The 13320-nt window shown below is 44.6% G+C and overlaps 3 protein-coding genes across 15 annotated transcripts in view; 1 reads left to right on the top strand and 2 right to left on the bottom strand.

Annotated features, from left to right (window-relative positions):
* The window catches only part of VMP1 (vacuole membrane protein 1), a 71538-nt gene extending 65732 nt beyond the window's left edge, over positions 1-5806 (bottom strand). The window contains exons 1-3 of one of the 4 annotated variants that reach the window (XM_030027078.2): positions 5700-5750; positions 2623-2735; positions 1260-1388 (exon numbers count right to left, since the gene is read on the bottom strand). The gene's annotated coding sequence lies outside the window, so the exon portion shown is untranslated. Of the gene's footprint in view, positions 1-1259; positions 1389-2622; positions 2736-5699 lie in introns of those variants that run through there. The other 3 variants (XM_030027077.1, XM_041126540.1, XM_030027079.2) reach the window with 3 other exon arrangements.
* Positions 5807-5815: 9 nt separating this feature from the next.
* On the top strand, positions 5816-7185 carry PTRH2 (peptidyl-tRNA hydrolase 2). 4 transcript variants are annotated; one of them, XM_030027084.2, is made up of 2 exons: positions 5816-5908; positions 6525-7185. In XM_030027084.2, the coding sequence occupies exon 2, from the start codon at positions 6544-6546 to the stop codon at positions 7060-7062; it is 519 nt and encodes a 172-aa protein (XP_029882944.1). In that variant the 5' UTR covers positions 5816-5908; positions 6525-6543; the 3' UTR covers positions 7063-7185. The 4 variants fall into 4 exon arrangements, with proteins under 4 accessions (XP_029882944.1, XP_029882947.1, XP_040982476.1 ...); XM_030027087.2 differs by having other exon boundaries at positions 5846-5908; positions 6461-7185; XM_041126542.1 differs by lacking the exon at positions 5816-5908 and adding an exon at positions 6026-6374 and having other exon boundaries at positions 6461-7185.
* A 1775-nt stretch (positions 7186-8960) lies between these two features.
* Positions 8961-13320, bottom strand: part of CLTC (clathrin heavy chain) — a 35473-nt gene continuing 31113 nt past the window's right edge. For all 7 annotated transcript variants that reach the window (XM_030027065.2, XM_030027066.2, XM_030027067.2 and 4 more), the window contains 2 exons: positions 11340-11415; positions 8961-9971 (listed from right to left, as the gene is read on the bottom strand). In XM_030027065.2, the coding sequence (XP_029882925.1) occupies positions 9847-9971; positions 11340-11415 (201 nt within the window). In that variant the 3' untranslated portion in view covers positions 8961-9846. The remainder of the gene's footprint in view (positions 9972-11339; positions 11416-13320) is intronic.

The raw sequence follows: 13320 nt of genomic DNA, 5'->3' as shown, positions 1-13320 counted from the left end.
CATGAGAGCTCCCCACAGGAAATTAAATTCCATCTGCTAAACAGAACTTCACTTCTTATGAATGCTGAGAGTCTATATCTAAAAATAAATTTGCCTAATACATTGAGTAGTTACCAGAAAACATAAAAATAAACTATTTAAAAGAGTGAGAAAAACAACTTTGAACAGTTTTTGTATCAGAGTCGCTTAGATCATTTGTCAGAGCTGTGCTCACACAAGAACTTCTTTGTAGGGCTGAACAAATAGCCCACAATACACTATTCAGCTTTAGTGCAATCCATAACATTAAGTATAAAAAGACAATTATCGCTAGTCAAAAACATAAATTGGTCAACAAAAAGGGCTTATGGTAACTGTGACTGGCACTTCACAGCATAAGTGAGACAAAGCAAAACAAGCTATTAGAGCATGAGAACATAACAAAATTAGGCTCTGCAATCTCTGCACTCCGTAATCGGGGAAAAGGACCAAAGTCTCTTCTTTCTGAAGCTCTGGGGAGGCTGCTGAAGCACCCAAGTGTTGGGAGCACTTATGTAAAAGGAAACAGTTTAAGACAAGGCAGTTGGGTGCTTGCACTCTCACTTGGAGGAGCAGAATGTGGACTCATGTTCTGTACTAAGGATTTTTTGAGGACTCCTTTCCGATGTGCTGGAACAACAGGGAAGCTGTTAAACTATTTTAATGATCTCACTGCTTTCCCAGACATTGTTTGAATCACTAATTCTTACCGCTTCTTACTTAAAGAGACCCTGGAACCCTGACTCTCATCTCCATCAAAGTTACTTGTCACACAGCTGCTAGAACCAGATTTATAGTTTAGACCGTTCTGCTGATGTTTTCTCCCAGCCACCTTAGCAACACACCATTTTCAGTCTTTTGTAATTTCTTGCATTTTAAGCCAAATGCACCAATCCTGCCGGTATCCTGCTGCTTTTTTCTCCTCAACTTTTCTGATAACCTTTCCTTCTTCTTTATCTACATCACTGTTCTTCAATTACAATAAAGATTAAAAAAACAGATTTTCACAGGTGGGTAAGTAATTGTACTAAACTAGACAGCGTTACACATCTGTAATACGGTTTTGTTTCAGTCATCAAATGCTCTACACATAGGCAACAATTTACACAGGGAGTAAGTTAACAGTTTCTTGGCAAAGTAACAGTTTGGAGAGCACTTTCCCTCTAAAGTCAAAGACTGGCTGGCACATGAACACATTTAGGTAAAGGATGAGATCAGTCTTGCAGTGAAGCATTACATACCCTTTCAGCTCCGTACAACTATGTCACTCTTCACTACTTCTGTGTTTGAAGCCAGTGGAACAGACAACTACGTCCTCAGCTCTGTAGACATTCAAGACCAAAGCGACTGCTCTTCCAAACCTTCTGTCCCTACAGAGTAAGATAATAATGTTCATCATGTGATCCAAAACTGACACAGTCCCTAACTTGAAGGTTAATAACTTTCCTAAAGGCGACAGAAAATAGAAAAAGTAACTGCTTGATTTTTTCCAGTCCTTTAACACTCAGGGGAAGCATTCAATTAAAATAAATTAGGACACATCTGAAAGATGTTCAAAATCTCCATAGATTTAGCTATAATGGGTTACTTTGATATGAGTGCATTTATTCCCATACTAAAAATGTTTTTCTCACTAAAATAGTTTAATCCCTCAAAGGAAAAGTAATTCAGTTAAAGACCACAGGTTTCCATTTTGTGGGTTATGCCTCTGTACACCAGACCTATTTTCCAATTCCTAGCCAAATACCATTTCAAAAAAGTCATCTTACAATTTAGCGTTAAAATTTCCACTTTTCCAAAAGGACTTTGGGATCTCTTCTAGGAAAGAATGATTTAATATTGTTGAAACACGAGTTTCAGGGATGCCACACATTTTCTTTTGAGGTTACTAGAAATCCTGTCCCTGCAGAAATCCTGTCCCTGCCGTTAAGGCCACATATATTAAACTGTTCTCTTTGGTGGATTTTCTCAGGTGAAACATGAATACTGATGGTTGTCTGCGTAGATCCAGCAGTAGAATCAGGTGCTATAATAATACAGTAGGGTCATTACACAATATATAGATGAAAAGGCATGGAAGATGGTAGGAAAGAAAAAATCCACGTTGTTCAGGTCTTTGCAGTGATCTCTTGCTGAAACTTCCAAAAAAAAAAAAAAATTAAATAAAAGAAAGGAAATTGAAATAACTGTGAATGTGAGCATTATTAGTGTAGCATCTCAAGCTACAATGCAGATTGCAGATCACAGATCAGTTCTGCGCTCCTTAGGCTGGCAGGAGGCAGCAAGCCTGTGGTGCAGATCACAGCTTACAGAATGAGACTGCTCCTCTGCTGACTGGGACAATGCTCAACCAGCTGCTGAGAAAACCACTTCAAGGTTATCAGAGAGGGTGAAATATGCTGCTGAGAGCGTGACCTGAGGAGATCAGAGGAGACCTCCTTAGTGTTACTGCTGTGCTACCTTCGGTTGCCCAAGCACCCAGCTCAGCTATATCCGGATTTTGAATGAGACAGCATTATAATACACTGTACTTCATGTCCTCTCTCAAACAGGGATTCAGTGAGAAGTACTACCACAGCGCTGATCAGTGCCACAATAACATACCTCTGGGGGAGGGCACGTCACGTATGCCCAAGCAGCCCTTTCACCAGAACTGCTGACTTGGAAAGACTGATACGAGCAGAGAGAAAGGCTTTGGAGCGAGGGGTCACACAGCACTGGAAAAAAGACCATAACTTAACATTCAGGTGACTAAACACACATAGTATCTTTCACATCCTCAGTTCCAGAGGGCTATCCAGAAATCCATGCGCATACTATCTGCCAAGATGTTTGTCTGACAGCCCTCAGACTGCATTCTGCGTTCAGAAGGTGGCAGTCAAGCTCTCCGCTGTCAGCCTCCCTGTGCTACCAAAAGGCACAGACGAAAGAAAGGTCACAGGAATTGTCACGAGATGTTAACACATCCTGCACAAAAGAGGCTTGCTAAAATTTGACTAGGAAAGAACGAAGAGTCAGAAAAATACGAGTATAAATGCAGCCTTAAGAACTGTCACCTCTGACTCTTCCAGCAGCTGGTGGAAAGTGCAGATTTGGTAGGAACTTTGCCTTTATACTATCTCGTAAGTGCTGGGAGATAGTTTCCCCACAAGAAGACGCCTGAACCTGCCCAGCCATTATATCCAGAGCGCTTCTTCTGTAAGAGGAAGCACAGCACAGATGAAAGGGAATGAACAGAAGTGCCTAACAAACCTCACAGAAAACAGTAGCTGAAACATGCTCCCGAGATGACAACTTCTGCTTTTCATAGACATTAACGGTCTCCAACTGGAACCAATTCAGTTTACACTACGGCTGCCTTGACCGTTCAATGAGAATACACTTCTCACACAAGGTGAATCAGAGGCTAATTCTGAGCTTTGTAAGAGAGCAGAATATTCTTTCAACAAGTCTGAGAGACACTGAACAGCTGCCTGCCTTGCTAATAAGGTCTTCCCGTCTCCTGGGTGCACCTCGTCAGTGCAGCACCAAAACCTGCAAGGTGCTGCCCCATGACTACAGTTGCAACCTGCTATAGGAATACAAAAAGCTTACTGTTGCAACAGCTTCAAGGCCATGCCCTTTGTTCTCATGGAATAGCAAAGTCCATCCAGCTCACACTTCTCCACAAGTAACACAAGTTAAAGTTCTAACCTGCAGATAATAGTATGTTTCCCATCACCACTATACCAGAAAAACTGGCCTACTCTTACTATACATCAGGAGTAATAGTTTTTTGTTTTAAAACCAAAGCTTTCTAAGAAATAAGAAGAGACCTCAAAACATGCACTAATTACACAGAACGTTCTAACGAGAGGTATTCACAAGATGCAGTCACAGCAAGAGTTATGACACTCAAAAGATATTCAAAGACAACCACAGGAAAAAAAGCTTTAAGGTGGAAATAGTGTGGATGTTCCAGCTAAGACGCTTGCTCCCAGTATACTCACCTTCCTCATTGCTACTACCCACTTAAAAGCTACTAAGTCTCCTCCTGTCCTTTCCCACAGAAATTACAAGTACCATTGATTTCAGCTGTTACGTAGGACAAGCAGCTTAGCTCAAATTAATAAGTACCACTCACCTCCCATTGCACAACTGGAAACATGTTTTTTCAAACCTTCCTCTGAAAATATGGGATGAAGCCATCACATTACAACTGTCACTTAAGACCAATAAGGAATAGAGAAAAGTCCAGCCCATGCTGCAGAAATAATGGATTGAAAGAAAGAGGACTGACATAATGAAGCCCATTTCAATAGGCAAATTAATGCATTAAGAAGAGCTTATATATGCTATCGTAAGGTAAGATGGTATAAAGCATGAGAACCCCCAATCGACTTATCTGGCAAGAACTGGGGTGCAACAACCTTAGAAAAGCAGAAGTCCTAACAGTAAAACAGCGCCAAAAGCCACTGCTCAAACAAAATTGATATGCTCTGAGCCGTAAGAGAGTAATATGGCCCTCTCTCCACCTCTGAGTGCTCAACCCGTATTATTAACATTAACTAAACCAGGATACCCACTTGTTGGTAAGCACATAGCAGAGAAAACAAGGACAGGAGAGAACCCTGAAGAAATGCGCAGTTCAAAGTGGATAACCTGGATTCATGGCACTTTAGAGATAAACAGCCACTATCAAACTTACTATCCCCTTCCCTCAGGTCACCTAAATGACTTGCCAAACATCTAAGAGGCAAAACTGGAATGAAATGGGAATCCTACTGCTTTATTCTCGTCTGTAATCGCTAGATGACGTTGGCCAGAGAACTAAAAACCAGACAAACGCATCTAGGCGCTTAACTTCAGTCAACAGAAATGAGACATGAAGAGTCTTTGTGGATTTGGGCCTAACCACCCAAGCCCGAAAGACAAGCCACAGGCAGACTACAGGAACGAGGAGGACGCGGAGGATGCAGTCAGCGACCCAGCTAGGAAAGCGCGACACGCTTCTACCGGAGAAGCGGACCAAAGACCACCGGTATCCGGCTCTTGGCAGCTGGGAGGACGAATTTCTCACTGTGTCATCAAGCACCGTCCCTCGGGCCAAAGCGGGGCGAGTCTATCGCACGCTTTCCGGGTTTTTTTGTCCGGCGGGAGGCGAAGCATCCCGAGCGGAGCAGGTCTCCGGTGGGCCGGGGGATGAATTAGCAGCAGCACAGCTTCTTCCCCCCCCCCCCCCCCCCAACCCACCCACCCCGCTCCCCTTCACCCCCGCAACCCTCACTCCGCCCTCGCCTCCCGGTTACCCCCCCGTCCCCACACACCCCCCTCCGCCGTTCTCCCGCCACCCCCAGCCTTCCACAACCCGGCGTGGGCCGGACCTGGGTCACGGTGCCCCGGGGGGGGCCACCGATCCTTCTCCCCCCCCCCCCCCCCCCCCCCGGTCCGGCCGCTCGCTGTCACCATGGAAACGGAAACGGGACGGCGGGGGGGAGGAGGGGAGGGGGAAGAAAGGGTGGCGCGCGACCCCGGGCGGCCGTGAGGGGAGCGGTCCCGAGGTCGGTGCTGAGGGAAAACCGGGCGGGTACCGCTGAGGGAGCGGTGGCGCGGATCCACAGCCGCCCGGGAAACCCCTGCGGGAGCCGAGCCGAGCCGAGCCAAACCCGGGCCGGGCCCCGGGCCCGCACCGCCGCACTCACCACACTCCCGCACCGGCGGCTCCCGCTGAGCCCGGGCCAACCCGGAAGTAAGGGCGGGGCCAAGCCCACCCCTTTCCCGCCCACCGGGAGGCGTCACTTCCCGCGCGCCTCCCTTCCTCCCTCCCGCCGGTCAGCCCCATCTTCCCGCCTCTGCGCTGGTGACGTCATCTCCGGGCGACGGCGGCGGCGGCCTGGTGGGCGAGCGGCAGGTAAGCGCGGGGGGGGGGGGGAAGCCCCTCACGGCCGCCGGTGCTTCCCTGAGGGTCCGCGGTTGGTTTCGCTCTCGGTTTTTTGCGTTCTTTCTTCCGCCAGGTTTAGATTTACCCGGTGAAGTCGCTGCCGGCGAGGGGGTTGCCGGTACGCGGGGCCTGGTGGCGGGGCCGCGGCCTTCGTTAGAGCTGGAGGCGGCTCTGGCTCCGCCCCCCGCTCCCTCCCGGGAGGCAGCCCTCGAGTGGATTTTGGGTATTGATTTTAAAAACCCCCACGCTTTTACCGTTTCTTTCGCCATTTTTAGGTGTAACTTGCACATAATTTGCGGTTTTTTGGTTTTTTTTTTCCCTTAGTTCTGCTTCCCCAGTTGAAGCCCATCGCCGGTAGGTTTTGCACCGTCACGGGTGACGTGGTTGCGATTAAAATGCTGTCGCTGGGAAAGGAGGAGACCGTGCGCCGAGGAAGGTGTCTCTGAACATCCTTTCCCAATGCACGAACGCGGAGCAGTCCTTTTGTTTTTTAACAAATGCCGTTTGTCTCCAAATAACCAGGTGCACTCTCACAAGCTGAAAAAATGCTCGAGTAAATCCTGCCTTTCCCCCCTCCCCTTTTCAGCCAGTCTCCAAAATCCATCATGGATTATCTCTCTAAACCCGGGGTCCTCAGTGTCATCGCCGGAGTTGCGTGCGGAGTGTGCCTGGGATGGGGCATTCGCGGGAGACTTTTAAGACAGTCCAAAGTCGGAATGACTGCGCCTGCCGACAGCCTGGGGAGCGAAGCTAACATCATGGGAGAGTCCGGGGAGTTCAAGATGGTGCTGATCGTCCGCAACGATTTGAAGATGGGAAAGGGTAAAGTAGCAGCACAGTGTTCCCATGCTGCTGTTTCCGCCTACAAGCAAGTTCAGAGAAGAAATCCTGAACTCCTGAAACAGTGGGAGTACTGCGGACAACCTAAAGTGGTCCTCAAAGCTCCTGATGAAGAGACTCTGATCCAACTCCTGGCTGATGCTAAACACCTCGGACTGACTGTGAGCTTAATACAAGACGCGGGTCGTACTCAGATAGCTCCAGGCTCCCAGACAGTCCTTGGTATTGGACCGGGACCAGCTGATGTAGTAGATAAAGTTTCTGGTCACCTAAAACTCTTCTAAACCGAGGACCAAAGAAATCTGAATGCATTGGTGTATGTCAGTAATGAAGGCATAAAACCCAAGTTTGGGGATTTCTCCATATGTTCCCTCAGTATAAATAAAATAACCAAGTTTTGTAAGAGATTCAGATTTCCAAACCATGAGTTTCTGTAGCTTCTATATTTTGTTCTAAAGTGGGAAAGAAAATGCTGGGCTTCGTGGAGGTGAGGAGAGCAGAGCTGGCAGAATGTTACTACCCATAGGAAAGAACCCAGTACATCTAAGACTTGTGCAATTAACTGAGGATTTTGCACTGTGTCTGGTTTACTGGGTGAACGGAAGCATTAGTAAAGCTTAAGCGCATTTATCCCATGGGTTAAGAATGACAGGTTCCCCCTCTCTGCCTTACAGGAGGTTTTTCTGAAGAGATACGTTCTTTAATTCAGAAAGGATGAGCTGCTGAAGCAGTTAAAAATTGCCCCATATAGCTGGGGGTAGCTGTAGCCAACTTCCTGCACAAACACTTTCCAATAGAGTAACTGATGCAATAGCTTGTATGTGGTGCAAGACTGACCAAGTTAAACAGGTTTTGCAGCCCAGACCTTAAGAAGAGCCAGTAAACAGTCGTGGGGAGAAGCTGTAGGCCACACTCCATGCTGGAGGTGTTTGTGTAGCTACTGCGCTTGCAGGAACCTGCAAGCAGGTCAGCATGCCCCGTTTAGCCAAGGAATACTACCTATAAACAGCTTGTCACACGGGGGCAAACTTAAAACTTGTTTTACTAGAATTAAACAGGTCCTCTTGGGTTTAAGGAAGTACTCTGTAACAGATGTTACCGGACAAAATTCAGAGCACACTGATCATGGCTCATGTGTAAATTCTACCCTTGCAGCTCTAACACTGTTAAAAGGCAAGTTCCCTGCACTTCTAAATTAGGTGGACTTTCTACGAGTCAGTTTTGTAACAAAGCTGGTTTTTGAGAATCCTGTTGAGCACATCTTTTACAGCCTCTCACCCATGTCTTCCTGTTGATTACCCATGAAACACATTGTAAAAAAGAGAACGGAAGGATTTGTCTCCAAGTGTCAAGTTAACAGACCCAGAGGGAGTGTCAGAGGTGTTGAAACGCAAGCGTAACCAAGTGCAATAAACACAGAAAATAGAGAAGTTTTTATACTGCACCTCTTATTTAGGCATAATACTTTTCAAAGACTGACAGTACTCACTGCAGACTTCTGCTGCTCCTCACTCTTGAACAAAGACCTACAGCCTGTGGCAGGTTTAGCCCCCCCCAGATTCTTACACCCACCATTACACATGGAACTGCTGCAGTGCTCGGCTGACAGCATCACACAATACAACTGTGGAGTTCACAGGAGCAAGCAGGAAGGGCATTCAGCCTCAGAGCTGGAACCTGACACTGAGGACGACTCCTGGTTAAGAGACAGAAGCTTCTAACAGCTTTCACAAGTACAGCCAGTGCTGTAATACTCATTACGCTCAAATATGACAGTATTCATAGAGAAACATTTAAGTCAATTTTATTTGAAGCTAAATATATTTAAGGCAACTTACATACCTAGAACATGATCTCAAATTAACTGACACACCCTACTACAATCCTAACGTATCACCTGGTCAAATATGCTGTAGTTGACCACAATGCAGCCAACTATTGAAAAGTGCTATTTTCTTCTCTCTGGCATAATCTTTCTACAGAAAAAGCGTTACATATTTTCTTGTATTGCCCCCTCAGTGCAAGACACCACTAATGGTCTCCCTTGCTGCTCTTCTAATGGCCCCTCATACCCTTGAATGTACGCACTTGCATGCCCCATACTACTAGCACTGTAATACTTGGGTCGAGTTCGAAGGTCCTTTTTGAAGACAGTAAAGTGAAGCTACCACTATGCAGCATGTCCACAGTCCAGTAATTTATTTTTAAATTGAGTAATTTCAAATTGCACAAACAAAACTGAACAGCAATATGCTTGAATTCTCTCTTCTGTACACTCAAAACAGTGATCTAAAACACCACAATATCCAACATACACAAACCTCAGGGCAGGGTTAGTAAATACACAGATTGGAATCATGGTGCTCTGTTCCTGAATGGAATGTCCCACAAAAGCACAGGATACAGCACAACATAAGGGCATCTGTTACATATGGAGTGAGCAAAAAGACACTAGCATTTTCTATATGCATAACTGGAAAAACCTGCATAGGTTAAGGAAAAAAAACTTTTACTCATTTTAAGTCAGGCAAGGTTGTCTGTACGCATTTTAAATTCTTTTAGAGCTATGCAATCCAACCAAGGTAGGATATGCTGATTAGTGTTGTCTCTTGTCAGCGGTCTTGCAAGGTCAAATACAAGTATCTTCACTTTAGCTTTCTCCGAATATACAGTGAGACTTAAATGCGTTTAGAATAGACAGTACATACTGTAAGCTGCTCACATACAATGAACTTAAGATTCAATATTAGAGTGTAACACTATAGAGTGCAAATCAGAATCTTCACAATAGACTTAATGGTAATAAGCAGTCCTGCAAAAGCCCACTTGAACAAAGTTGTTTAAACTATTCCCCTTTTAAAGTAAAGTCTAAATGACATGGAATGTGAAAAAGATTTAACATAAGTGATTCAAATAGTTTGCGCTAGAAAAAACAGTCCTTCATGAAATAAAGGTTACAAGAACACGAGGCAGAACTCTTGCTTTTCCCTGTTATGAGTTAAAGCGGGGAGGGACGGTGGAGTTTCAGTAAGAAAATACGCTAGCTCCAAACTGACTTGTGCTGCATCTTACATGCTGTACCCAAAGCCAGGCTGTGGTTGCCCATATGGAGGTGCAGTGTAGCCATAGCCAAAAGGTGCTTGTGGAGGAACTGCAACACTGGGTCCTGCTGTCAACATTAGCTGTGGCTGACCTGGAAGACAGAACAGTTTGGTCTTTATTCTTCGGTACCAAGAGTTCAGTCAGCAGAATTCCCGCAACTTCCCTGTAGATGTTTGTATGTTTAACAGTTAAGTCCCCATTGACTTGGTTTGGAGTCCTAAGCAGCCAGAACAGGTATCTCCCCACAAAACCTCAGGACAACAGAGTATATAGCTAAAAATACTACAACTGTGAAGTACATGGACACCGACAGATTCTTGAAATCTGGGGCAAGTAGTTTAAGTTCTTAGAAACCTGATGAGAGAGAACAGAACAGCTTCCTATTCCTTAGGCAGTGAGCTCACCCAGTCCCAGAATCAGTTTGGCTTTGGAATAGCATTTCCTGCTCCAATTGTATTAGTAACTCTATTTAATTTAAGGCCAGAGTCCTATGCTACAGTGAGCCTGATGCAGAGGCTTGACTCCTGCAGTCCTGAAGTACAGAAACACCTTCTAAAACATGCCCATAAGCCACATTCACTACAATGGAATAGTTCATTCTGGAGAATTACATCTTTGTCAAACATCTGACTTTCAGCTACTTACGATAACAATTTAATGAGACAGCCCAAGAGTTCGCAGTTATAATAGCATGTTGGGCCAGGATACAGTTTCCAGACTAGTTAGTTCAGCCTTATAGTAGCAATTCAAACATATTAAGAATATTAAGTGTGCATAGAGACAACCGTTGCAAGATTTTTTGCTTTGGAGACAGTGTAGATCGGGTTACTTGTCACATGAGTACTCAGAGCTAGGTCTTGAAACATCACTCCCAGTGGCTTTATGGCCAATAGTCCACAATTATTGTGCTGCTTCAGAGTATGGTGACTAGAGATGTCACCTATACACTGGAGGCTCCTTCATCACTGGATGGAATTCATATTTGTAACTCTTACTAGAATTAGTGGAATAACCTGGATACAAAGGAAATACCCGAGACGGACGTAAAGTGTGTTGAGCAAGATCCAAATAACGCACTTGCTGGAAGTCTGGAATAGTACAGCTCCCACACTCCTTTTCTTTAGAAAGCACTTCCTTAATGAGCTAGGACAATCTTAAATGCTGCAGTCCATATCCAATCTTAGCAGCAGCAGCATCAGAGTGGTACTTTATCTAGTATTTTGGAACACATTCCTTTAAGACTTGGTTTCACATGAAGAATGTTCCCATTTCCAAAGGCTTAGCATCATAGAATCATTTAGGTTGGAAAAGACCTTTAAGATCACCAAATCCAACCGTCAACCCAACACCACCATGCCCACTAAACCATGTCCTGACTTCCTTGGAAAAACACATGAGTAGAGAAGTGTTGTTTTAAAAGTGAAATGTGTTACTGACAACACATGAACTAAAGCATTACCATAAACGATAGGTTGTGTTTCTGTAGCTTGCTCCTCTTCCTTTCTCAAAGACTCCGATGCATCCAGTTTATCGACCTGGAATTGAGACCAACAATTAAAAAAACTCCTCTAAAAGAGGTACTTATTCATGGCAGAGAAGTGGAAAAGCCTTAGTGGTATGTTAACACCCATCAAGAAAAGGAGACCATTTACAAAGTTAAGATCAATTCAAGTAGCAATGTTGGTACTGGTGCAGTCAAGATTGTCCGTTTCCTGAAAAAAACCCCTAATTGAGGGATTTGTGGAACTGCTTTGAAAGCTCACTCCAGGCTGAAGCTTTGTATGAAAGGTCCCATATGGGACTAGAGCTGCTTTGACATCAGTAAGCTCATCCAGTCACTGTTGCTCCAACTGCTTCAAACCAACAGCCTTAGGGCACAAACTCAGATTTTAACACAACGTCAGTTGGAGACCTTTGGTGTTGGAGCAATTGCTAAGATAATGCCCAGACCTGGAGAAGTTTCCCTGAATACAACATTGAGGCAAAGTAATCTGAAGTTGGTGTTTGTATACGGCAGACTGCAATAGCATCCGACATGTCACTTGAGCCTCAAGATTTCACTTTCCAAACCCATTCACTCATGCAATTTAAGTTCAAATGCAGAGAATGCATGTGTATAAGACTTGCTTTTTTCCACTCTAGAACTGTGTGGCAGTCAGCCTAAACCCACAAATACTCACTCAACTTGTTTGAGCTTAATACACAGTAACAAGACAAGACTAGCCAGCTTCACTCTGCTGCACAGCAAGTGCAATTGTGCTGTTAGCCCACCCCTACAGAAAGGCAAGAGAAGAAACTTATTCTGTAGTGAAATATTGCTTGTTACTAAAACAGATCCAAGGAAACTCAGCATTACTACAGTCTAAGGTAGGCCCTGAAACTAAAACCACAAAAATTAGATATTGATATTTTACCTGGGAGATAAGATCTAGAATAAAGTCAGAGACAATCATGCCAATTACTTTTTAAGACAGTAAGACAACTCACAAACCAGATTAGTCTTTCATTTCATTTGTGTCCTTAATAAAGGAGTTTGAAGACAGGTTTCCTGTACTTACACAGGGTCAGCATTACTTTTTCAGCTACACCAACGTCCAGGAGTTGAACAGTTTTCAGCTTAACTGTGCTACCTTAGCAAATATTTGCAGGCAGCTCTAACAGCTTTCTTCCGTTTAGTTGTGAATTACAACATGTGTTCCATAAACCTGTTAATCTGTAACCTCAATTAGAGGCATAAATCCAGGAAGTGGTGTAAGTCCTGAACTTTACAAGTTCATTCATTGACTGGGCTTTCATGGCAAGCCTTTTTGTTGCCTCACACCAGTATCTGGCTTGCTGCTGTCAAAGTGCACAGGAGCGTATGTCAATGCTTCAAGACTCATTTCCAGACACCGTGCTGAGAAATGCACTGTTTTTAACTTGAATAGCAACACACTGAACACAGAAGCACAAGTTTAGAGATGCAAATCCAAGGAGAATGTGCAGAGTTTGCTCCTAAGCAGAGGCATTTGGCTTACACACACTTGGAAAGCCTCCAGCCCAGGACATTAAATGCATCTTTGACCCAGTTTTGATGCCTCCCCTCAGAACTAAACAAATATTTACAATAACAAGCACAAGTTTCAAACCAGCCTGCAGGATGGTTCTTACACCATTTGCTTGAGCATCACCAGGTTCAGTACCCTATACACTTGTAGCAAGATTGTTTTAAAGGCTTTTCCACAGGGACTGCTATAAGCTGCAGAGGAAAAGTAACATGCATTCAATGTTATTGTGTTATGTGTGCATGAAAAAGAGGCAAAAGTACTGAAGCAAGAGTGAGGTCTGAAGATGACTGCCATACAGGCTCCCCCCAAAAAACCACACGCAGCCCACAGCAATGCCTTGTAGCTTAAGGAATAGTGGGATGTAATTGCAATGACTGCTACACATGCGTAGTT

Source organism: Aquila chrysaetos, chromosome 10, assembly GCF_900496995.4.
Source record: "Aquila chrysaetos chrysaetos chromosome 10, bAquChr1.4, whole genome shotgun sequence".
Lineage (NCBI taxonomy): Eukaryota > Metazoa > Chordata > Aves > Accipitriformes > Accipitridae > Aquila > Aquila chrysaetos.
This window is presented reverse-complemented; position numbering and strand designations above follow the sequence as displayed.

What these genes read in the sequence shown, in the direction of transcription:
- PTRH2 (XM_030027084.2), top strand. Translation starts at nt 6,544, where the DNA reads ATGGATTATCTCTCTAAACCCGGGGTCCTCAGTGTCATCGCCGGAGTT.